Source organism: Podarcis raffonei, chromosome 17, assembly GCF_027172205.1.
Source record: "Podarcis raffonei isolate rPodRaf1 chromosome 17, rPodRaf1.pri, whole genome shotgun sequence".
Classification (NCBI taxonomy): Eukaryota; Metazoa; Chordata; class Lepidosauria; order Squamata; family Lacertidae; genus Podarcis; species Podarcis raffonei.
The window spans coordinates 38,703,183-38,728,656 of NC_070618.1; the positions used below are offsets into that span (position 1 = coordinate 38,703,183).

At 47.0% G+C, this 25,474-nt stretch overlaps 1 protein-coding gene across 7 annotated transcripts in view; it reads right to left on the minus strand.

The window, feature by feature from the left end:
• The window catches only part of L1CAM (L1 cell adhesion molecule), a 109,221-nt gene that overhangs the window by 15,100 nt on the left and 68,647 nt on the right, over positions 1-25,474 (minus strand). For 6 of the 7 annotated variants that reach the window (XM_053370375.1, XM_053370376.1, XM_053370374.1 and 3 more), the window contains 7 exons: positions 19,482-19,701; positions 17,737-17,852; positions 16,929-17,148; positions 16,338-16,460; positions 15,876-16,058; positions 9,948-10,070; positions 7,098-7,265 (listed from right to left, as the gene is read on the minus strand). In XM_053370375.1, coding sequence (XP_053226350.1) covers positions 7,098-7,265; positions 9,948-10,070; positions 15,876-16,058; positions 16,338-16,460; positions 16,929-17,148; positions 17,737-17,852; positions 19,482-19,701 — 1,153 coding nt within the window. The remainder of the gene's footprint in view (positions 1-7,097; positions 7,266-9,947; positions 10,071-15,875; positions 16,059-16,337; positions 16,461-16,928; positions 17,149-17,736; positions 17,853-19,481; positions 19,702-25,474) is intronic. The other variant, XM_053370372.1, reaches the window with a different exon arrangement.

The following is a 25,474-nucleotide window of genomic DNA, read 5'->3' on the forward strand; positions in this document are numbered from 1 at the left end:
GCAGGCCGCAGTGGGAGCCAGACCAGAGGGGGCTGTTCCGGGAAGCTGTTTCTCTGCTTCGACACGTCTGTGTGATGGTGCTGGAGAGCGGCTGAGAGCTGTGAAAGAGGGCACGGGCTGCACCCCAAGAGGCAGTGGGGGGGCAGGCCAGGCAGGCCATTCCAAGAGCTCTGAGAAAGCGAAAGGCTTCGAAAGTTGTTTGTGCTTTGAGGCAACGTCCAACAGCGCTGGGAAGCATCTGCTAGAGGCCCAGGCTGCCAAGGACACCGGCCGGCGTGGAATGTCAACAAAGCAGGTTCCCAGGGCCGGTTCCCAGCATAGATGTGGGAAAGCAGCAGGCCAGGAGAAAAACAAAGACAAGGCGTCTTATCACCTCACAGCTGCGATGGCGTCTCTGAGAAAAGACAAGAGCCTTAGCCGGGGAGAGGCTGTGGCCATGGCAACCGATGGGAGTGCAAGCAACGCCATGGCATCTGTGGAAAATAACCAGAGACACTCTTTATCTCTCGTGATCGATTCCGGAGCCACTCATTGTCTTGTGACCTCTAGAGGGCTTCTGAGGAACTGCAAGACAGTTAAAACTGGACGCTATGTTACTTTAGCAGATGGGTCTCAAAGACCATTGACTGAAACTGGTCTTCTTTATTGCTCTTTCATAGATCATTGGGTAGAAGCTTTTGTGGTACCAGAGCTTGCCCACTCTCTTTTAAGTGTGCCAGCCCTTATGGCTGCTGGGTTTGATGTTTTGTTTTCTAACAATGTGTGTTCCTTCTACAGGAATGGGAAGAAGATCCACAGTGTCCAGAGAAGAGGCACGCTCTTTCTGGTCGAGATGCCCATTGAAGATGGGGCTGGTGGGAAAATGGGGCTAGTGGAAAATGGGGCTAGTGGAGAGTCCATTGAAGATGCCCAAGGGCAGTGTGCAAATGTCCCACCACACCATGATTGTTTACACTTATGGCATCGCAGGTTTGGACACGCAGGGTGGTCATATGTGAAGAAGGCCACAGACAACACCATTGGGTGCAGGTTCAAAGCATGTGACAAATACCTAGATTGTCAAGCCTGTAAGCAATCAAAGGTCGTAACATGCTCATATCCCAGGTCTGAGAGGAAAACCAGTAAACCCTTTGAGCTTGTCCATGCAGATTTGTCGGGACCCATGCCGACACCTTCGTTAGCTGGATCTAAGTGGGTTCTGGTTCTGGTTGATGATTTTACAAAACATGCGTGGCTATTTGCGCTGCAACAGAAGTCAGAGGCAGCTGCACTGATCAGGGATTGGATCACAGCAGTAGAGCTACGGTTCTCTACCAAAGTAGTTTCCTTTCAATCTGATGGGGGGGGGAGTTTACAGGTTCTGCGCTGCAATCGTTCTTCAGGCAGAAGGGTATCAGTCATCGACTGACGGCCCCCCACTCTCCGCAACAGAATGGGGTTGCAGAGAGGAAGTTTCGCACGCTACAGGAGTCAGCGAATGCTATGCTGGCAGACTCGGGTCTGCCACAGCGCTTTTGGGCCGAGAGTTATAGGACAGCTTGCTTCCTGCAGAATAGAGTGTTCAATTCCAGTGTAGGAGACACACCGTACTTTCTGCTTCATGGGAAAAAGCCCAAAGTACATTTTCTGCGCACTTTTGGGTCTACGGCTTGGGTTCTGATTCCAAAGGCCATGCGCAGAAAAGGTGAGCCAAGATCCAGGAAGATGATCTTTGTAGGCTATGAGCCGGGTTCAAAGGCGTGGCGCTTCGCATACCCTACTGGCAACCAGTCCAGGCTGCTTATTAGCGGCAGTGCTGAGTTTTGCGAGCAGAGTGGGTGGAAGCGGCTTCACGGAAATCCGGATATTCTGGTAGACTCAGATGAGGAAGAGGAGGGCGAGGCTGAACCTGTTGCTGATGAGCACAGTCCACAGCCACAGAGTCCAGAGCCGGGATCTCCAAGGGAGAGGCTCCGTATCTCTCCAAAAGGGAGTCCCAGGACCCCTCCACAGGTCTCTGTCAAGTCTGAGCCAAGGAGTGAACCATCCTCGCCAGCAGGACCAGCTGTTCGCCCTAAACAGCGCAGCAGGTCAGAGGGGGATGATTCTGACATAGAGGATAGGAGGGTTGATCCAGGTGAATCAGGCTCAGTTCCAGAATTCACGCTGAGGAGGTCAGCAAGATCAACCAAAGGGAAGCCACCTGAAAGGTATGAAGCCACGAGTGTCTGGGTTGGTGTGGCTAGATGTGAACCTGAATCCTTTGAGGATGTTCAGAAGTTGCCTCGGGAAGAAGCCAGCAAATGGCATGAGGCGATGCGGAAGGAGATGAACTCAATGGAGTCTCTTGGAGTGTTCACACTCACACAGCTGCCGGCTAACCAGCAAGCTATTGGCTGCAGATGGGTTTACCGTCTTAAACCCACAGAAACAGGAGAGCCACAGTACAAAGCGAGGTTAGTGGCGCGTGGATTCACACAGAGACGCGGAGTCCACTTCACAGAGGTTTATTCGCCGACCTCTAGGGCGGAGACTTTGAGAATGCTTTTGGCAGTAGCAGCACAGAGAGGTTGGAAAGTGAACCATTTTGATGTAGATGTCGCCTACCTGAACTCAGATCTCCAGGAGGAGTTGTACATGCGTCCTCCTCCAGGGTTCGAAGTCAGTGAGCCAGGCGTTGTGTGGCGGTTGTACAAATCCATCTATGGGTTACGCCAATCTGCCAGGAATTGGAATATGTGCCTACATGAAGCCTTAGAAAAGCTAGGTTTTAAGAGATCTCTTGCAGACAGTTGTCTTTACATTAGAGATTCAGGCTTGCAACAGCAAGTGGCACAGGTGTTTGTTGATGACATCTTGTTGATGACAAGGACAAGTGAACAGGTGGAGAAGTTTGCTAAGGAGCTTGGTAAGCGGTTCAAGCTGAAGCAACTTGGAGATGTCAAGTCCTATCTAGGCGTAGAAATCGCAAGAGCAAGTGATGGAAGCTTTTTGCTTCGCCAGAAAGGTAAGATTGAGCAGTTGCTTGAGAAGTTCAGGATGTCTGATTGTGCAGGTGCCAGATCACCCATGGAGGCTGGGTACGTGAAAGAGTGTCAGCAAGTAGAACGCGTGGTGTTCGAAAACACTGAACTCTTTCAGTCAGCTCTGGGTAGTCTGTTGTATCTGTCACAGTGGAGCAGACCAGACATAGCGTTTGCTGTCAATCTGCTCAGTAGAGAGGCTTCAAGTCCTAGTGTGCAGGCCTGGAATGGTGTTAAGCGGGTGCTACGTTACCTGCAAGATACCAAAGACTTTTGCCTCAAGATGTCAGCTGAGGGCGATGTTAAGCTGACCGCCTGGGTGGATTCGGATTGGGCTAACCTTGAGGACCGCAAGTCAGTGTCAGGCCTAGTGGTGAAGTTTGGGGACTCAGTGATTGGGTGGAGGTCCCGGAAGCAAAGTCTCATAGCGCTTTCATCTACTGAAGCTGAGTTCAGTGCGCTATCAGAGGTTTGCAGAGAACTGGAGTTCTATGTGTGTTTGGTCGAGGAAATCTGTGAAGAGAATTGTCTGCCCGTTGTGGTGCATGAAGACAATCAACCATGCCTTAAATTAGCTGAGACAGGGCAATTCAAGGCGAGGACCAAACATTTGGACATACGTTTCCAGAATGTATGTCAGAGCGTTCATGAGGGGCTAGTTGCTCTGAAATACTGTCCCTCAACCAAGAACCTCGCTGATGGTTTCACAAAACCATTAACCTTCCAGAAGCACGAGGAGTTCTGTGAGGGTCTGTGTATGGGGAAAGCATTGATGGCTACTGTCTCCAGACGCAGGACAAGAGGGGGTGTGGAGATTGGAACTGACAGGGTCAGAACTCCGTGGTGTCCTGTGTCTGGGAAGAAAAGGAGGGGAAGTAGAAGGAGGAGCCTGTCGCAGAGCAGTGACGCAGAGCGTCTCTCTGCTTCCAGACTTGCTCTGACTCCTCACTGAGCAGCAGCTCGACACAGAAGCTGCGTGTGTGCTATTGGAATAGCACGGAGATGTCGGAAGTTTCGGACGGATTTATTGCCTTGTAAATAAACGCTTTTAGAGATAAGAACCGAACTGTCTCTGGACTTGATTTATCCCTTATCTCACACGGACGGGACCGCTGCAGCTCTGCTCTCCTGCCAGGTCAACTTCCAGCAGAGCGACGCAGGGAAGTGTGACTGGACGCAGGGGTTTGATTTACGCAAAGTACATACCCCTCTACATCCAAAAATGTACAAAATCTGCTCCACGCGTCTGGGGTTAAGGGTTCATTGGCTCCTGCTGGAATACTTCCTCAGAAATGCTGGAGCCATTTGCACCTATCAGTGGGCTGGGTCACTAGTTTCTCTCAAAAGAGAAACATCACTTTTCTGCAATGTTCTCAGCAGTATCGTGAGTAGACCAGCTGGTTGGGAAGGGCTCTCTGCTCATGTATGGCATCTAGGGGCATTTACTCACGAATTCAGGAAAGAGCAGCATGGTTAGAACAGCAGCCTGGAGTCCTCCCTAACCAAGTGCCATCTCTATATGAGCAGAAGGGACTTTGCAGCTCCATATTGAGAAAAATCAGCTGGCTGCTAACGGCTCAAGAGGCTGCCTGCAACCCTCCACATACAGGCAATTAAAAGATACGTAGGAAGCTGCCTTTTATGGAGTAAGGGGATTAGTCCATTCAGTGCTGTCTACACCAGGGTTGGGGAACTTGTAGACTTTGGCTGGAGCCCACTCCAGTGATTGTTGGGCATGGTGGGTGGGGCTGATGTGACCTGGAGTTCAACAACATCTTGAGAGTCACAGAATCCTTGCCACTACTCTAAAGCTGACTGACAGTAGCTCTGCAGAGGGGTCTTTATCCAGACCCCTCCGGACTTAAGAGGAATTGAAACTGGAACCCTCCATGTGCAAAGTGCGTGTCTACCATTGAGCTACAGCCATTTCCTGCATCCATGGGTCTACTCAGACACCCCAAACATAGGGTGCTTACACATTAGCTAACAGCTTGAGAGAACAGAATGGTTTTCACCAACACACATACCAAGATGTTTAAGCAAGCACCAGACAAATGCATCTGTGCTATCCCATTCCCATAGCTTGGGGAAAAGGCAGCGGAAAGCGAGCAATATAATAACAAATAATGAAGATTTCTCTTATAATATCTCCTACTCCCCCCTCCAAAAAGCTCTCCTGATCTAAGTCAGTACAAATCTAAATATAGCCATTGCTCTCAGAAGTAGGATTGTCTTCCTAAAATTCACTCTCCTGCCATATAAACCAGCAGCCTCTTGTCCCTTTGTCTACATGGCAAGAGGGAACAATGACTCTCTCATTTTCTTTGCTGTGGCTTTAAAAATATTTCAAGACAGCAATCAAATCTCCACCTTCCCCATCTTTTCCCAAGCCTAGAGACACAACCAGCTCCTTTCAGCATCACTTCCCAAGTCTCCACGAGTATGAATCTGACATTTTTGTCAGATCACAGAAGGCCCTTCCTCCACTTAAAAGATGTCACATTTAATAGTGACAACCATAAATAATACATTACAACGCCTAATAAAAAGCCTGAGAAACCAGGAGGGAGGCAATGCTCAAAAGATAAATGCAAGAGGGCAATACAATCAAAGTCTTTGAAAATATAATTGATAGATTGTGAAGCACTAGCTGTGCATTGACTCCACACACACACACACACACACACACACAAGCTCCTGTAACATCATTTTCAGGAACAGTTTAATGAAGACTGGAGAAGAGCCCTCAGTTTGAAAGTAACAGGTCTGATCCTAATGTGGTTTTTTCTCCATTAAAAAATAGCCAGTGGAGGAAGACCCTTCCCTTTTAAAAGGCAGGCTAAAGTTGCTCTCTCCTCCAAGGCAGCTACTTCATAGAAACATAAAACTGTAGAGTTGAAAGGGACCGTGAAACCCCCTGCAATGCAGGAATCACAACTGAAGCATCCCTGACAGATGGCCACCCAACCTCTGCTTAAAAACCTCCAATGAGCAGGGCTGGCCCACCCATGAGGCAAGGTGGCCCCCTGGGGGGGGGCAGAATCTGCAGGGCAGCAGACCCAGCCTCCAAGGAACGCATTGCTCACTGCTGCAGCGATATCTGCAGCAATGCTCCTTGAAGGCCAGATTTGCCTCCTCCTCAGTAGCTCCCCACCATGCTGGCTCTGCAGTGGCCTCTCAGAAAACAGCTGGCAAGGCTGGTCTTCTCCTCCCACCCCTAGGGAGGAAATGGATGGGACCACCCTCTGAGATCTTCTGAGTTCTGCACCCACCCGGCATGATTCAGAGTCGGCCCCTTCACGCTTCCCCTCTGACAGCCTTAGATTCTCACTTCACTCATCAAGTAGGGTTCCTGGTGACTCAAGGGGCACAGGATCCCTCACTCTGCCTTAATCCATCTTTTTCTATTATTCTACTATTCTAATAATAGTGGCAATAAATTGGAAGAATGAACTCTTACCAAAGATTACAGAGTGGCAAATCCTTATGATAGAATACCTGCAACTAGCAAAATTAACTGGAAAAATTAGAGGAATGTCAAACCAGAAGGTATTTAGGGAATAGAAAGTATTTAAAGAATACTTTAAAATGTACTGTACGAATGATAAGATACTTGCAGAAATAGAGTGATACTGGTTACCAAGAATTACTTGAAATACAACAGTGGATTATATGTCTATATACAAAACAAAGTAATATGAATCTGTGCAAAGAATACAGGTAATATAAGTAGTAATAATGAGAATTATTGGAAGTTATACATTTTAATTTGTCATGTAAGTGTAATATATTGTATTTGTTTATGTTTGTTTTTCTATCTTTTCTTATTTCATTGTTTTTATTCATTTGTATTGTTTTCTGTATTATATGTTATGTCATGTCTGTTATGTATCTCATGTATATTTGTCTATATGAAAATTAATAAAGATTTTCTAATTTTTTTTAAAAAAATCCATCTTTTTCTTTGTAGTAACCAAGCTGCAATAAATCTCTTTGTTATCGTTCCTCGCCTTTTGGTCTTGTCATTGCTCACTGATCCAGTAAAAGAACCACTCTCCTTAGCAATGCAACCCCTTGGTCCAAAATACCACTTACCTACACCACTAGTTTCAACCTCTGTCTCCCAGATGGTCTGATCCTCCCCAGTGCGGTGCGCTTTCACAAGCCGGACCCGATACTGCTTGCCTGGCTGCAAGTCTGGGATGCTGAAGGAACCCTGGCTGGAGCTGGCATCCCCTACGGTTCGCCACGATTCTTTATCTGCTTAGAAAACAGGGAGAGACAGGGGAAAACCAGACTGTGCATTCAGTCCCCTCGGCAGCCACACCCTTTCACCTGAATCTGGGTTAGAAGAAGTCAGCGCGAGCAAACCTGACCTTTTCAGCCTTTCATTTCCCCAAGCTTAAGTTCAGTTCTCCATGTTTCCACATAATTGTTTGTTTTATTTTTTTTAATGCTTGTAAGATTCACCAGTGGTTTAGTGTGAACATTTTATAAGCAATATTGCTGAATATACACATTTTTTGCAAAGCATGTTTTCCCTAATATTAACACTTTCCCTAATGGAATGCATTTTTGTGTGTTATTTTCACTAATATATGCATTGCATGCACCTCGATAATAAGCCTCTTATAATAAACCTCTTATACACATTACTTCCTGCCAACCTAGCAGTTCAAAAGCACATCAAAGTGCAAGTAGATAAATAGGTACCGCTCTGGCGGGAAGGTAAACAGCGTTTCCGTGCGCTGCTCTGGTTCGCCAGAAGCGGCTTAGTCATGCTGGCCACATGACCCGGAAGCTGTACGCCGGCTCCCTTGGCCAGTAAAGCAATATGAGCATCGCAACCCCAGAGTCAGTCACGACTGGACCTAATGGTCAGGGATCCCTGCGCCTTTACACATTACTTGGCTGGAGTACTTCCTTGCAATTTTCAGTGAATGTGAATTTCAAAGGATGGTTGTGTTTTGGCTTGTGCAGTGTTTTTTGGACAGTGTGAATTCAGTAGACTTTCCTTTAAATGCAAACTTAATTGTACTTCTCCCCCATCTCTAGCTAGAACAGGCATGGCCAAACTCGGCCCTCCAGATGTTTTGGGACTACAACTCCCATCATCCCTAGCTGACAGGACCAGTGGTCAGGGATGATGGGAGTTGTAGTCCCAAAAACATCTGGAGGGCTGAGTTTGCCTATGCCTGAGCTAGAAACTGGCCTGCTGATGCTGCCCAGCAGACACTAAGAGCACAGGCTGATTTGTATACTGCATTTCCTCTCCTTAAAAAGTGTATGTAACTATGTTATTTCAGAATTTAAGGACCAACCTGTGGAGTTTGGAACTGACAGGGTTAAAACTCCGTGGTGTCCTGTATCTGGGAGGAGCTTGACGCAGAGAAGTGCGTCACAGTGTGTGTCTGCATTCAGACTTGCTTTCGCTTCTGACTGAGACACAGCTCAAGCCTCAGAGGCTGCGTGTGTGCTTTTGGAAAAAGCACGGAGAGATGTCGGAAGTTTCTGATGGTTTTATTGCTTTGTAAATAAACACTTCTAGAGATAAGAACCGAACTGTCTCTGGACTTGATTTATCCCTCATCTCACACGGAGGCAGGACCGCTGCTACTCTGCTCTCCTGCCAGGTCAGCTCCCAAGCAGAGCCACGCAGGGAAGCCTGACTGGACGCAGGATTTATTTACGCAGGCATGGCCAAACTCGGCCCTCCAGATGTTTTGGGACTACAACTCCCATCATCCCTAGCTGACAGGACCAGTGGTCAGGGATGATGGGAGTTGTAGTCGCAAAAACATCTGGAGGGCTGAGTTTGCCTATGCCTGAGCTAGAAACTGGCCTGCTGATGCTGCCCAGCAGACACTAAGAGCACAGGCTGATTTGTATACTGCATTTCCTCTCCTTAAAAAGTGTATGTAACTATGTTATTTCAGAATTTAAGAACCAACCTCCACTCTCCAAGTTGTTGACTAAGAAACTGTCAGTATTGTTACTAAATGCCATCAATATTGTTCTGTTCTCAGATGCTCAGATGGGCTCATGACATCTGCTGCTGGCTTTGGAGGATTTTTGTGAGAAGAATTTGTTCATGCCAAGAGCAAAATTATTGGGAAATATCCATCATCACACTAGCAGAAGAGGAATGGAGGATAGTCTTCTGCTCCATCCCATCCCTGCCTGCAGAAATGGCATTGTGTGTCAGAGCAGCAATTAATTAGCTCCCACTCACCCAAGCAGATTTCTCTTCAAAATCCTCCTTTGCAAATATTGCTGTTTATCAATACTCAGTAATACGAATATTTCACTTCAGTGTATAAATGTCTAACATATATGCCATTTGCCTAACTTGATGAAGAAGGATGAATAGTATGTCCAAAATCTATTCACTAAACTATTCACCTTTTAGAGGTTGAACACTGAATTCTAATCATAAAGAATGATGAGATGGGAAGATCTGTGCTGTACCTGTGGTCCTCCAGATGTTGTTGTCTACAAACACCCTTTGTCCCTAACCCACTGGCCAAGCTGCCTGGAGCTCATGGGAGTCCAAAAACATATGGAAGGTCACCAAGGTTCTCCAGCCCTGCCCTATGCTCTTTTTGTTTCAGTAGCAAAGAGAATCCACATTTTCCAAGTGTCCATGCATGCCACTTTTTCTAGGTTCTAGCAACACAGTCCATTTTCTGTTGGCAGGGGAGATTAAAACCAGTGCACGCTGCTAAATGTGCAGGATATTTATGGAATTGGTTGACCGATGGAGTTATCTGGTGGCTATGAGAAAGCCTCTATCCTTCCTTCTCAATTACCACACCTGTAAAATTACAGTAAGTAGCATCTCAGTTTCTCTGGTGGCACGAAGACCATGAGAGAAGGGAAAGTTGCTGTGGTTTCCCCTCCCACCCACCACCCAAAGGGCCACAGCCCACCCTTGCTTGCTCTTACCAGTCTTGCTCATAAGATGGACTTTGATTTCCACATCTCGCTGGTTGGGACGTGGGGTCCAGACGATAGTGGTGTAGTTCTTCCCTGTTTCACCCAAACTGATATTCATAAAGCTCAGGTTCACTGGGCATGGAGGCAGAAAGAAAAACAAGGTTGCAGAGGAATTTATTAACATTTCAATGCCTTCCTTAAGAAGACAACAGAAAGTAATGCCTGATTAACTCCATGGAGCAGGGACGAGGAATCTATGGCTCTCTAGACATTGTTGGATGGCAGCTCCCAACATCCCAGATGATTAGCCTTAGTGGCTGGGGACCAGTGGGAGTTGAAGCCCAAGGGCAACTGTAGGGCCACAGGTCCCCTCCCCCGGCCTTGCTACAGAGCCCTCCATAGAGAAAAACAACACAATCAAGGCAGAAAAAGCATCTGGAAGTGATACCCTATGATCCCATGCATGGATTGATCTTCTCTGCCCATCATCCTGAAATTCTGCATGAAAAAAACCACAGATAAATCTGGAACATGGCATAGATTTTTGTTTTCTGAGAATCATTGATTCTGAAGGGAGTGGGGAAGGTAATCGAGATAAAGTGTTGCTTTCCTTTCTTTCTGCTTCCAAGAGTGATAGATACTTCTGGCTGTGGAAGTCTGAAACTGGGGGTCCTCCAAGAACTAAGGTGGAGCCTTTTAAGCTCATATGGCAGAGCATTGCTGGATGGAGAAAGGGGACCTGCCACCCTTACTGGAGCAGGTTGTGAATCAGATGTGGAGAATGTGGCGGACTGTTGCTTTTGCAGCAAGCACTCACTTGGTTGTGAGCAGGTTGCGGCACAAGTGATGGCACCAGCAGCCTCTATTGGCATTGCTGGCTCTCTAAACCACCACCCAGAACCCATGTTACAATGCAGCCACATGAAATGAAAGTAGCACTTCTTCCTGCACCTCCAAAAGCACCGTTTAGTAAGGGCCCTCTCCCCTTAGGCAATCCCACTCCGTGGTAGAAAGCTTGTCACCCAGCAGAGATCTTGCTGCATGAGCCACCACTGCTTGCTCTCGTGTTCCAAGCACTCAGAAATTTAGTTCTTTATTGGCAAAGCACTCGATCGCATCAGTTTCTAAGGTGCAACAAATATACACACTACTCCTGCTACTTAGCTAGCTAGGAAACTACTTCTTCAGACTTATACTCTAATTTGCAGCAACAATGCAACCACACCCCATTCAGTTCACCTAAACCCCCTCATCTGATATAGTGTGTACAAGCAAATGGCAACCTATACTGGTGGCGGCTCCAGCTGCTCCTGTTGCTTTAAGCCCCTCCTTGTCCTCCACACTTGGAGACAGGGTGGGAGAGGATGGAGATTCTAATGGGCCTGACTCTCTCTGGGACTGTCTCTTCTGCCTCTGCGCCTTGCTACAATTCTGCCCCTGCCTCCTTCTCCCAGACTCTTCCCTCTTCCTCTTCCTCCACCCCCAGCTCCTGTCAGGCAGCTGTCAGCGACTCCCAGCCAGTGGCCAGAAACATGCAAAGACAAGGGAATGTTTCTTACCAGCCTCTTTTTATTCAGTACTTACAGAGAGAGGCTATAGAACCCAGCCTCTGGATAATGGTGTTGTCCCTAGTGAATCTCCATCCTCATCCCTTCCACCTTCCCATTCATCACTTCTACGGGTGCTGCTCCATGCCCTCTGCTTTTGAGCCCTTTGCTCTCCTACTTTCAAGGTTCGCCGGGTTCTGGGAGGTGGGGTCTGGAATGCTTTCTAAAGACACTCTGTCTGTCAGCTGTGGCCCCCTTGCTGCTGCTGCTGCTGCTTCCTCCTCCTCCTCTCCCATTATTTCCCAACTTTTCCCTCATCTGCCTCTGAGCTGCGACCTCCCTCAAACCCCTGTTGTAAATCTAAGCTGTCTTCCTCTCCCTCCTCCCTGGAAGGGTCAGGCTGGGAAGGTGGTCTCCACCATTCCTCCTCTGCCAGTCCCTGACAGATCCTGCCTCACGAGTGGCACAGAACCCCATAAGTCACTGGCTCCTTCCCCTGGATCATCCTCCTACCCCATGGCTCTTCTGCCCACCCCTCAGATGCCTGCCCATTCCTAACATCTTGGAACCATTGCTCTTCCCTTGGAATCCACAGATCTCTGGATCCAAACAATTGGATTAATTGGAGAGGTTAAAAGCAACAAAAAAGCCTTTTATGGGTATGTTCGTAGCAAAAGGAAGAACAAAGAAACAGTGGGGTCACTCAGAGGAGAAGATGGTGAAATGCAAACAGGGGACACAGAAAGGGCTGAACTCCTCAATGCCTTCTTTGCCTCAGTCTTCTCCGATAAAGAAAACAATGCCCGACCTGAAGAATTTGGAGCAAATGATTCAGCAGAGGAAACACAGCCCAGAATAACTAAGGAGATAGTACAAGAATACTTGGCTAGTTTAGATGTATTCAAGTCTCCAGGGCCAGATGAACTGCATCCAAGAGTATTAAAAGAACTGGCAGATGTGATCTCAGAACCACTGGCAGTCATCTTTGAGAATTCCTGGAGAACAGGCAAAGTCCCGGCAGACTGGAGGAGGGCAAATGTTGTCCCTATTTTCAAAAAGGGGGAAAGAGAGGACCCAAATAATTACCGCCCAGTCAGTCTGACATCAATCCCAGGGAAGATTCTGGAGCAGATCATTAAGCAAACAGTCTGTGAGCACCTAGAAAGGAATGCTGTGATCACCAATAGTCAGCATGGATTTCTGAAAAATAAGTCATGTCAGACTAACCTGATCTCGTTTTTTGACAGAATTACAAGCCTGGTAGATGAAGGGAATGCAGTGGATGTAGCCTACCTTGATTTCAGCAAGGCATTTCACAAGGTGCCCCATGATATTCTTGTAAAGAAGCTGGTAAAATGCGGTCTTGACTATGCTACCACTCAGTGGATTTGTAACTGGCTGACTGACCGAACCCAAAGGGTGCTCATCAATGGTTCCTCTTCATCCTGGAGAAGAGTGACTAGTGGGGTGCCACAGGGTTCTGTCTTGGGCCCGGTCTTATTCAACATCTTTATCAACGACTTGGATGATGGACTCAAGGGCATCCTGATCAAATTTGCAGATGACATCAAACTGGGAGGGGTGGCTAACACCCCAGAGGACAGGATCACACTTCAAAATGACCTTGACAGATTGGAGAACTGGGCCAAAACAAACAAGATGAATTTTAACAGGGAGAAATGTAAAGTGTTGCACTTGGGCAAAAAAAAACGAGAGGCACAAATACAAGATGGGTGACACCTGGCTTGAGAGCAGTACATGTGAAAAGGATCTAGGAGTCTTGGTTGACCGCAAACTTGACATGAGCCAACAGTGTGACGTGGCAGCTAAAAAAGCCAATGCAATTCTGGGCTGCATCAATTGGAGTATAGCATCTAGATCAAGGGAAGTAATAGTGCCACTGTATTCTGCTCTGGTCAGACCTCACCTGGAGTACTGTGTCCAGTTCTAGGCACCACAGTTCAAGAAGGACACTGACAAACTGGAACGTGTCCAGAGGAGGGCAACCAAAATGGTCAAAGGCCTGGAAACGATGCCTTATGAGGAACAGCTAAGGGAGCTGGGCATGTTTAGCCTGGAGAAGAGGAGGCTAAGGGGTGATATGATAGCCATGTTCAAATATATAAAAGGATGTCACATAGAGGAGGGAGAAAGGTTGTTTTCTGCTGCTCCAGAGAAGCGGACACGGAGCAATGGATCCAAACTACAAGAAAGAAGATTCCACCTAAACATTAGGAAGAACTTCCTGACAGTAAGAGCTGTTCGACAGTGGAATTTGCTGCCAAGGAGTGTGGTGGAGTCTCCTTCTTTGGAGGTCTTTAAGCAGAGGCTTGACAACCATATGTCAGGAGTGCTCTGATGGTGTTTCCTGCTTGGCAGGGGGTTGGACTCGATGGCCCTTGTGGTCTCTTCCAACTCTATTCTATGATTCTATGAATTTTGCCCAGTCTTCTGCCTTGCTCCCTGTCTCCCCTCTCTTACTGACCACTGCTACTGGGCCACTGGTAAATTCTGAACTGCAGGAACTTGTCATGGCAACCCCCATAACTGAACCACCAAGGTGAGTCCAAAATGCACATTGCTGTGCTGATGCATTACACACACACACACATACCACACAAGAACAGCACCAGATAGCACAATACCCCCTTTTTAGAATGAACTGACCATTATAGAATTACTGAGCTGGCCTCATTCTCTGACTTCCTCTAGACTAATAGTACAAACAATAGTTTAACTTGGAAGCTTTGTCACCACCTCATTTACATGAATTGTCTGTCAAAGAAAAGTCTGCCAATTGTGGAGAAAGGCAGAGGCAATCTTCACACAACAGGAGAAGATCTCCTAGTTCCTCAGACAATAAATCAAGAAAGAAAGCTTGGTTTTGAATATCACCTGACCAATTATGTTCTATTGGTGCAAGAAGGCTTCTTGGTTGGCATGGAGGGTTCCTGCAGTTTGGTGGGAGCATGCAGAATGAGTCTTTGTCTGACATCCCTCAGGACACCAGTTCAAGACCCAGGGTGGACTCAAGTCTTAAGACTTGTTGTTGATCACAGAGGCAGCCTTGTTGCAAAGCAATGCATTACCTCCAGGCAATGGATCATGGATGCCATGAAACGTATCATTCTGACTAGCAAAGTGCAACCTGCTAGAAAATTCTCCATTGGAATGCTGAAGCAATGGAAGAATATTTCCTATATTCATCAGTGAGAAAGCAATGTTACACCTTGGATCTTCTGCCTCAAGTACTCAGCTTATTCACACATGAACGAAGCTCAGGCTTGCATGTTTACCCCCATGCGGCCCCTATATTTAGTTACTTCTTTCATGGGGGCAAACCATAGTTTACCACTATGTCAGAAACAGGAAACTATGGCTTGCACTTCCCCTTCTAAATCGAAATTGCAAATCAGCTTCAAATCATGCTTTATCATGTGCAAACCAAAGCATGTTGGTTAGGATGAAATGGCAAAGCACTCTGTTGCTGAAGAGGGAGAAACTAACTGATACAGGGCACATGAAGGGATGAGAGAGCATGCAGGACTTGTTCACATAGTGCTTTATCACTTGATGTCACTTCTGAAACAAGCCATAATTATCTATTGGCCTTTGATCCTGCAAGCCCCTGATCTACATGTTGGGATCAACACAGGAATCACTCTCTTTGCATGTGGCGTATGGACATCAGGTATGCCTACTGGGGACACCTGAGTCCCCCACAAAAGCCTTTGTCTGGGAACCTTTGTCTAAAAGCTGTGCCAGGGACTTTGAACCTTATTACCAACAACATAAAAGAAGGTCAGTAAGAAACCTTGAGTATATTTAGCAAAACCTGAAGGGCCAAAGGTTCCCCATCTCTGACTCAGAACATACAGCTGTATCCTATAATCTCTGAGTGTGAATACAATTTCTATTTGAATTTCAAGAGTATCGTTTTTTTTAAAAAGGAGCACACACACACTCTCACCAATCCAGCAAACAAATACATCAAGGATTATTCAAAAGTCCTCCTCACGACCTGTTCTTATTCTTTTCAAAGGCACCTACTTTAACTTACAAAAAACGAAAACGGCAAACTATGGGTGGCCGTGGGAGCAGTGCCCAAGGGCCAGGCTATGGCAGGGGGGTGGGGGTGGCCTTGCTCCAGTTTTGTGCTCCTCGTCCTAAGCAGGGAGTTTGTGCAACCTCCACAGGAAACCTCTTCTCTTTCTCTCCCTGGGTTTGACAGGGATGGAGGAGCCTGTGTGGCCCTCTGGATGCTCTTGAACTCCAACTCCCATCAGCACCAGAAAACATAGCCAGTGATCCGGGATGACAGGAGTTGTTCAACAAGATCTGGAGGGCCACAAGTTCCCCCTGGAGGGCGTATCCATAAGGCTTCACTTACCTGACTCGCGCATTGCATGCTCTTCCAGAACAAATGGCTCCCCTGGCCCCACACTGGTTTCTGCCCATAAGTACAACTTGTAGGGAGTATGGGGGGCAAGGTCAGTGAGGTTAAAGTCATTGTGTTCAGCACTGATGCTGTAGGAGGTGGATTCCAGCGCCGTCTGGTTGGCTGTCTGGTTGGCTAGGCGCAAGAAGGCAGAGAGGGTTGGAGCATTAACAATTAGGGTTGTCACTATTAGTTGTCACTACTGGCAGTATATTACAAGTAACAGTAGCAGCAGTATGCTTAGAAACACCATCTATACCCCCACATCCAAAGTACAGTATGCTTTATTTTTACTGAGAATATTTTGGGGCTGTTTTTCTGGACAAATGCCCACCCAAATGCCTCTCAAGCCCCCTAGTATTCCACAGACCAACCTCACTGCAAGCGACCAGAAAAACCCTTCCACGGACTCACCTTGCTGGAAGGCCAACTTGTATCTCAGCAATTTCCCATTGGGGAATTTGGGGGGCGTCCACTCCAGTTTCAGTGCCGTATCCGAGATGCAGTCCAAGTGGAAGGATGCTGGGGGACTGGGCACTGTGTGTGGAGGCAGAGAGAGAAAAGGAGAGTGGAGATAGTGCGAGGAAGCATTTGGGAAGAAGTGGGCCACATGTGGTGAAAAGAAACACTCCCATTCCAGAAGTTTCTTGGGGCTAAAAAGCTGAAAGTGATCAGGCCAGGCTCCAAGCGCACCAAGAGACCAGATTGCTACCCCTGGATGTGGGAAGCCCAGGTTCATATCCCACCTCAGGCTCTGTTGTAGGATAAAATGAGGTTACCCGACGTGTTACGATGAGGTTTGCTGGAATTTTTGTTGTTGTTATTACTGTTATAATTTCTGTATGCTTTGCTACTTGCATCTAATAAAACAAGGACAGAGAATGCGGTGGGAGGGCTCAGCCCCTAGAGGTAAGAGGAGCATAAAGTTAGCAGCAGGTTAGCCATATGCGTTGAGGGGAAGATAAAACGTGGACGGTTTGAGGGTGATGGGCTTAGGGCACTTACCTCCCTCCGGGGTGTTGAACTCCAGGGCCTCATTGCGGGGTCCCTCGGCCTGCCCATTCAGCACACTCATCTGAAGTCGGTACCGGCTCCAGGGCCTGAAGCCCCCCAGGGTGACTTGAGACACATCCCCTTCAATCTCCAGGTCCCCATGTGGGTGGGGGTGAAGGTAGACCTGACGGTGGCTGTGCTCTGCCATGGTCCCAAAGTTTGAATAATAAATCTGGGGAAGGGGGAGAGAGAGGAACAGAGATTTTACCCCCAGTTCTGTTAGCCACACATGGCAGTTGTTTGGTTCTGGCACCCTTTGTGCAAAGTGCCTCTTGCCATGTGCAGACTGCCTCCCTGCTCCAAGAAGAAGGTTTTTAAAAAACCTGATGGGATGTACCTTTGATCATGTAAAGAGTGATTTTGCCCTTTTAATGGTACATAGTTTTAAAAAATTATTATTCTTCAGCAAAGTACTGTATTCCAAATTCTGCACCACAATTTGCTTCCATAAATTTCTCTTATTTTGCTCTGATTTAGTCTGCAACGGCTTACTATTTTGAATAATTTAGGCTGCAATCCTATACCACCTGATCAGGGATCAGGTCTTATTGATCTCACTGGGACTTCTTTTACAGTAGATATGCCCAGGATTGTGCTATACTATTATTTTTGTTTTACTGGTGTCAGAGCAGCATTGTAATGGGTCCGGGGAAATTTATTTGAAGAGTGGGTTATAAGTTCTGAAAACACACAAGTAAAAATGAACAGACCTTTGCAGATGTTGCCCCCTCCCTGCTACTGAGGTGAGGTTTTGCCCTACCTTAAATCCCCGGAGGTGGCCGAAAATTTTCTGTCTGTGAAGCAGGGTCCAGGAAATCTTGATGGTTGTGCTGTTGATCACCATAATTCCCATATTCTCAGGGACAGCTTCGGGTACTGTGGGGAGAGCAATTGATCCCATTCAGATGTGGCCAGGCAAGAAGAAGAGAGGGCCTGGGAGCTTGAGCAGGCCCAAAACGTTTCTCTACCTGAGACCAAACTGGCTGGACTGGCAGGTGGCTCTTACATCAAGGCTGGCACAGGGACAGGGCCCTCGGCTGCACCTGAGGGGTGTCGACTAGGCTGAGGAGACTGCCTTGGGCAGACACCTCACCAACTGCAGCAGTGGCTCACCTGTGGCCCAAAGGTCCCAGAAGGCACCCAAAAAATCACATTAAGGGCTCATCCACACTTCTGTTTGTCCCATGACTTCTAGTCAAGGGTGCAAGGGGGGGTGTTTCTCCCCCCGCTTTCCCTGGGGAAACCCACTGTTTACCACTGAATCGTAACAAACAGCAGAGAACTCAACTGAATCGTAACAATCTGCAGAGAACCCAATTGATGTTTGTCCCGATTCAGCAGTAAACAGCAGGTTTTCCCAGGGAAAGAAGTGGGAGAAAAGATAAATCTCTCAAACCCATGCCTACACACACACACACACACACACACACACACACACACACACACACACAATTTTTCTTGTGACCCCAAGGTCCCTCAAATTTGTAATTAAAAATAATAATTTAATTTTTTATAAAATTACTGACTGTTCTCAAAGGTGCCCTGTTATGAATTTTTGATGTCAAAAGGGGTTTTTGTCCCTCATCCAACCCATGCATCCTTTTCCTCCCCCCCCCCATTTTTTTTACCGTGCCCACCTTTACATTTACATTGGAGAATTGACCATAGGTCAATTCAGTTCTTGGCCCCCCAAAAGGTTAGCCACCCCACCCCTGATCTAATGGCAGGGCCAGGCCTGATACTTGGGTGTGGACCTAATTGTTCTGGAAAGCAATATGACAAGTGGGGAGGCGCTTTTTTTTTTAAGTCCTCAAAAATGTGCCAGCATTTTAGTGAAAATTTCTCCTAATACATATATCTCGCTATGCAATTTTGTCTAATATACAAAGGTTTGCAAGTGATTATGCTTAATACAACGCATGTCATTTTCACTAATATATGATGTTTTATGCACACTTCCTCCTTGGAGAACTGTTTCACAAAATACAGAGACATGAAGAATGCAAATGACAGCTGCCTTTCAATTTGCATATTGCATATTGTTTCGGAAAGTACGCTGCTGCTACCATGATATCTGTTGCTGCCACCGCTGCCCACGTGTCCCGCTGTGCCATCACTGTGTGCCTTGCCATGTCTGCCACGGCCGAAGAAGTAACACTGCCGTTCGTGCCAATTTTACACAAGACCCAAAATGGGCAGGATCTCACCCACAATCGTGTTGATTTCAATATGTCTGCTCGGAGTAGAGCTTGGTTGGCCACAACCCTGAATTAGGTAGGTTTCCATAAAATCTGAATGGAAGTGAGCTTCTCACCCAAAACCTAGCAACAGCAGAGCCACACTTTTTCTGATCCTATTAAGACACCCATGATGAAATATGCCTTTTTAAAAAGGTGTTCTGCTGGCTTTAACCTGAGGTGGCCTCGATGGGTAAAAATCCAAACGGACACTCTTGTCACGACATCTCCCCCTTCCACAATAGCAGCTCCCCCACTCTCTACTCACCTCCCTCCCCAGAGTAGCCAAGAGTGGTGTGCGGTTCAGGTCCTTTGCCAAAGCCATTCTGCGCCTGCACTTTAATCTCGTAGGGCGAGAAGACAGGGGTGTCCGTCACCACCACAGGGGGGCGCTCCACCTCCACCGTGTTCCATTGCTCGTGGTTCCTTGGTCGCCACTGCACAAGGTATTTCAGCACTGGGGCGTTCCACTCCCTGCGAGGCAAGGGCTGAAAGGGAAGGGGTGAGGGTGGGGTTAGAGGAGGTGAAGGAATGGGGAACAGCAATGCTGAGCATCAGAGCACCTGCGCTGGATCAGGCCAGAGGCCCCTCTACTCCAAAAGCAACCAGCCAGGTGTCTCTTAGTGCTCAGAAGCAGAGCAATAAATGCATGGAGCTTCCCTTGCGGCTCCTCCCAGCTCTTTTCGCCTCTGTTCATGCAGCTGCCACTTTAAGCCATCATGGCTAAGCTCTTTGGCTAAGACGTATCCTGCGTGAGATCGTGTGATCCTTGGGGGAGGGATCAGGGGGAAGCCACCAAACCTTACAGGCTGTTTTCATTTCATTTATTTATTTAATAAAATTTATACACTGTTTGATTGTAAAGAAAACTTCAAATAGTCTACAAAAAAAGACAAAACAATAAAATGGTTGGAAATTCACAACCATACTTTAAAACATACAAAAACAAAATTAAAATACTAAAACAGATTAAAATTCTGATGATAGTGAGTTCTGTGCTAGTTATGGTTAAGTGATGAAGTACTTTTCTTTCCTTTATTTTGGCAAACCTGGTGTTGGGAGAAAATGGAAAAGCAGGTCCCTTTCACTCTGGACTTATCCACCCTTACCTGCCCAGGCGCAGGTCCAACACTCCGTGTCCAAGCACTTTCCCAGGAAAACCCGCTCTTTAAAGCTGAATCACAACAAATGGCAATTTGGGTTTTCTGTGGATTGCCTTTTGCTCCAATTCAGTTTAAAGAGCGGGTTTTTGCAGGGAAAGCTTCAGTGACCTACTCAAGGAGCACCCAATGAGCTCTGAATTCAGATTGCCTTGGCTAGGTCTGCCATTTTAGCCACTGTCTCTCCTTCAGTCCTGAGGCCACAGCACGACAGGCCCCAATCCTGCAGTGGGGATGCTTGAAAAATATAAGGGAATTCCTTGTAGGCCTGCCAGGACAGCAGCTGGAGAACCAGTGGTTTACTTTCAAATGCACAGAACAAGGAGCTCCTTCCATGCCCACCCCAGACCTTTTCTCCACCTTCTTCCTCTGTTTGCATGCGCATACAAGAGAGAAGCCAGCAGAAGGATCACAGGAGGAATTGAGTTAAATGGATGTCTGGGTATGGGCTTGGCTGCCCCACGCGGAGAAGAAGGGAAACTGCTGCATCCTCTTCCCACGCCCGCCCACCCCTCCTGGTCAAAGGGATGCATGAGCATTGGGGTCAGGAGAAAGGGCTTGACCAGCAGCCCAGACACTGGAAGCATATCTTTCTAACTCCTGATGTGTGGTCTTAGCTCCAAAAGTCGGACACGGCCCCAGAGAAACGTTGCGTCAGAAGTGCCACACTTTGCCAAGGGTCCAGCAGGGGGAGGCCGTGGCTTAGAAGACCAAGGGGGCCCCACCTGAGGAAAGGCTCTATCTTCCCCACTCCATGCCAGGCTCCAGTGTCAGATTTACATATAAGCTAAACAGGCTATAGTTTAGGGTCCCAGTCTCTTGGGAGCCCCCCAAAAAATTAATGGGGAAAAACTGGATGTACATTTCCAAAATATAACAAAAAAACAAATAAAATAAAACCTACATACAGTAACAGTGGAAAATGGCTTTAGACACCTATTAGGTCCATAAAGTACCATAGCTTATATTCAACACAAAAAACAGCGACAATTTGTTGTTGACAAAGAACAGCTGGACATATAAAGGGCCCCATGACCTTCAGTAGCTGAGGGCCTCATCAAACCTAAATCCGGCCCTGCTAGGCTCTGAACAATTATGGGGCCTGACACCTTTCTTCACTGACCTTTGGCTCTTGCGACTTTAATCACTGCCTAAAGCAGAAATTGAAAAGGCAATGCTTTGTTCCTCCAAGACTTCCTGCACAAGGAGGCAAACCTCGCAAGGTGCAGAAGGAAACAATATGGTTTGTTTTCAAGAGCACTCCATTTTTGCTGTTGTTATGCCTTAGTGGGTGTCAAGTGTAAGAACTCGTCATCAGAAACAATATGAACCTTTTGCCTCCTGAATCACAGATTTCCTTGGGCCGGATTCAAGAACGTGGTTCATTTAGCAGAAGTAGCACAAGGACTCCCACTAGGACAGTGGGGCTTTCCCTGCTCTCCTCCCCATCTGTCCCCACTTCCCCAGTTCCACTCTGGAGGGTCAGGAGAACCCACAGAAGGAAGGAACACGAAGACTGTTTCTGTGCGATAAAATGGGCTTTATGTACCCAGTTCTACCCTGTGCGAAAAATCCCACACAGGCTGAAATTTAAGCTACGAGATGCCAATGAGTAGAACTCCCCATCACTTCTTTTTACTCCCTCACTACTAACAAGAGACTGGTCCACTTGCTATCACCTGCTGAGCAAAGCAAAGGAGAACTTTCCCATTAAATGCTTCTGTTCACAAAAACTTCTTATGAGGCTATGGAGCTTTCAACGCTTCTGGGCTTATTTCCCAGTTTTACCCTGGGTTAAAGATCTCACACTGGGAAGTCCCTCTAAGCTGAAACAAATACAACAGAGTTGGCTTTTTTCTTTACCCACTACAAAATAAGACAATGTCTCGTTTGAGATGCAAACAGTAATTTACTGCCCTGCATAAAGCATTCTTACACCTGAAACATGGAACAGCACAAAACTGGAATGCTTTGGAAAATAAACCATACAAAGCCCTTTAGCACCTTGCGACCTTCTTTGTCCCTGTTGGAGTCTGGAACAGGTGCTGTCCTTCCTTTTTCATCTCCCCACTTCACCACTTAAAATTTCTATGCTAGGAAATGCTTCACCTGTAAATGTCAATCTACTGTGCCTTTTAGGCTGCTGTTGAAGCAGGGCAACCCAAAACTGAGGCTATGTAAAAATTAGTCACTTAAAACATTGCAAGTTGTTATCCGCCTCACCCCCACTCCCTGCTGTGTTTCAAGCTCATTTCTTACACTTCTGTACACACCAAGTTGGGGGTGGGGATATTTTCACCCCATGCCCATTACCTGATCTGCTTCCCCACGCTGAACTCCAGTCACTGGAGCTCTCAGCTGTGCATGTGCTGTCATCTGCGCATGCACAACAGCTGTCTCCAGCGTGCACACCTCAACCTAACCACTCCTTTCATTTTCTAATTGAATGGAACCTGGTTTGAGGGGATGTGAATTCAATAGTATTCCTCAAAAAGCTGCAGAATACAATGGAGTGTGGCTAATGTCAGGGGTACTTCGCTTCAAACAACAGCGGGGGCCGCACTGGAGCTGGAGTAAATACTGATGTACACACGGCCTGAATGGAAAGTAAATTCCTGTTCTTTTATAGGGACATTTGCCAGGTACCATCCTTGTGGTCTTTTCATAGCCAAGTGAAGACCAGGCTTTTTACTGCAACACGTTATACTGCTGAAGATGGTTCAGAAACTTTGGCTGGTGCAGAATTTGGTGGCCAGGTTGCTCACTGGGGCAAGATGGTTTGAGCATATTACGCTGATCCTGGCCCAACTGCATTGGCTGCCCATTGCTTTCTGGGCACAATTCAAAATGCTGGCTTTGACCAATAAAGCCTTAAATGGCTCAGGACCGCAATACCTCAAAGACCATATGAACCAACCCAGACCCTGCAATCATCAGCCGAGGCCCTTCTTCACGTGCCTCTTCCATGAGAGGCGCAGAGGGTGGCAACATGAGAATGGATCTTTTCTGTGGTGGCTTCCCGTCTGTGGAAGGCTCTCCCTGAGAGGCCCATCTGGCATCTTCACTACACATCTTTAGGCACCAGGCAAAAAGGTTTCTCTAGAACCAGGCCTTTGGCTGACTGAAAATCCTATGGCCTTTTAAATGTATTTGTGGAGGAAGAGTTATTGGTCTGCTTTTGCTCTCGTTTTATTATGTATCTTGTGTTCTCATTTTGTATTTTTATGTTGTGAATCACCCTGTGATCTTCAGATGAAGGACAGTATTTAATTTAATAATAATAATGGAATAATAAAAATAAGAAGCTGCTTCCCACTCCTTCACTAGATGGGTAGTTGCCATAGTTTTCAGGTAGATGTGGGTGCAGGATGCCACCAACCTTTTGAGAGTCATACAGCAGGCAGAAACTCAGCAGATGCTGCTTCTCCCTCTAGATGCTGGTGTGAACAGATGTGTGAATCTGCACTTATTTCTATGGTTTATCTCATATCATAAGTATAAAGACTGGCATAACTTACATATGACATGAGATTCTCCATCAGGAACTTAGCTAGACCGTGGTACAAACCTGATACCAGCCATCATACCTGTATCCAGAGGTGGGTGCATGTGGCAAACTGTGGGGTTGGAGTCCTGGACTGCACCCACTTCAGGCTACAGGGATGTAGACCCACATGCATTTTTCTGTTCTTTCTGCTTAAAAAGAGAGAGAGAAAAACTCTCCCTAGAACATCAGGGAGAGGTTTATGCTGAAAACGTTTCTAAACTTACATGCTCATTTGCTTCATGCAGCAATTTCTTTATTTAACTCAAGGGAGCATTCAGGCACATTAAGTTCCCCTAAAGAGGCTGAATACACCACAGGTTGCAACCTTGCCCTCTGATGGGGAGGGAATGCTAATCCATACCCTCTGGTGTCCCAAACAAAAGTCACCATCAGGAAGATAATTCCTCTTGACAGCAGCCACCATCCTGGGTTAAACAGGAAATGGGAGCCACATGGCAACCCTCCCTCAGGGCCAAGACTGAACTGCGAGGGGCAACCAGTGCCAGGCCAGCTGTGGTTAACACAGAGTGTCCCCTCCACCGCCTGTATTGTGATAACATTTGTCTAGCTGAACTTGGTATATGCCTCTCCGAACGGAAGCGTCTGGCACCAGCTCCCTCCTGGGAACGCAGCCCACAGTCCTCATCATTATGGCAAGCGCAAGCATTTGGGGACAATGCCGGCAGCAAACACAGTGCAGTGCGAACATGCCGCCCCTTTGCACGGGAATGCAAACAACACAGCAAACCCAAACAGAGCGAAGATAATAAAAGGCCCAAGTGGCGTGTGCGCACTGTGTTGCCTCAATAGAAACACCCCACTCTGGCACCCTGTGGCAGCACACTCCATGTGGCACCTCAGTGAAGAGGCCACTCTCTCACTCTCTCTCTCTTCCACACACACTTGCTCTGCAGGGCTGGAATAGCGGACACAAAAGAGAGACATGAATGCAGATCCTCCCTCATGTAATTTGGGCTGCAGAGGACACAGGAAGTAAGAAAGAAGAAGCAGCGCCATTAGTCAAAATGTGTGCCAAGAAAGGAGAAGAGGGTGGCAGGAATTCCCCAGAACCAAGAGGGTCGTCGGCCCGTCTCACTCAGGGGAAGATTATTCCCAGAATCCTAAATATAGTGACTGAAAGTGAAATGAGGGGGAGCTGGACAGAGCCAGTTCAAATGCCACCTCCATTTCAGTGCCCCTGACACCCGTAATAAAGGGTTAAGAATGCTTGGCCTACTTTACAGGGTTGTTGTAAGGAATACTGAGATCATGTATGTGAAATGCTCTGAATGTTAAAAAAAAATGTTTGTTTTGTATCAGCTGGGATAAATTTAATCGGGATGGCCTGTGGTTGATTCGTTATGTTAGATTGCTTTCAGATTGACTTTGTTTAAAAGGGCTTTTATATGTAGTATTATGAAGCCCTGACTTTTTTGTTTGTACACTGAGTTTTGGGGAAAGTGGCATAAAGCTGCATGCAAGCAAAACAAACAAACAAACAAACAAATCCTTGAGTGACTTTCATTCAGACCTTAACGTCTGCCTGATTTCGTT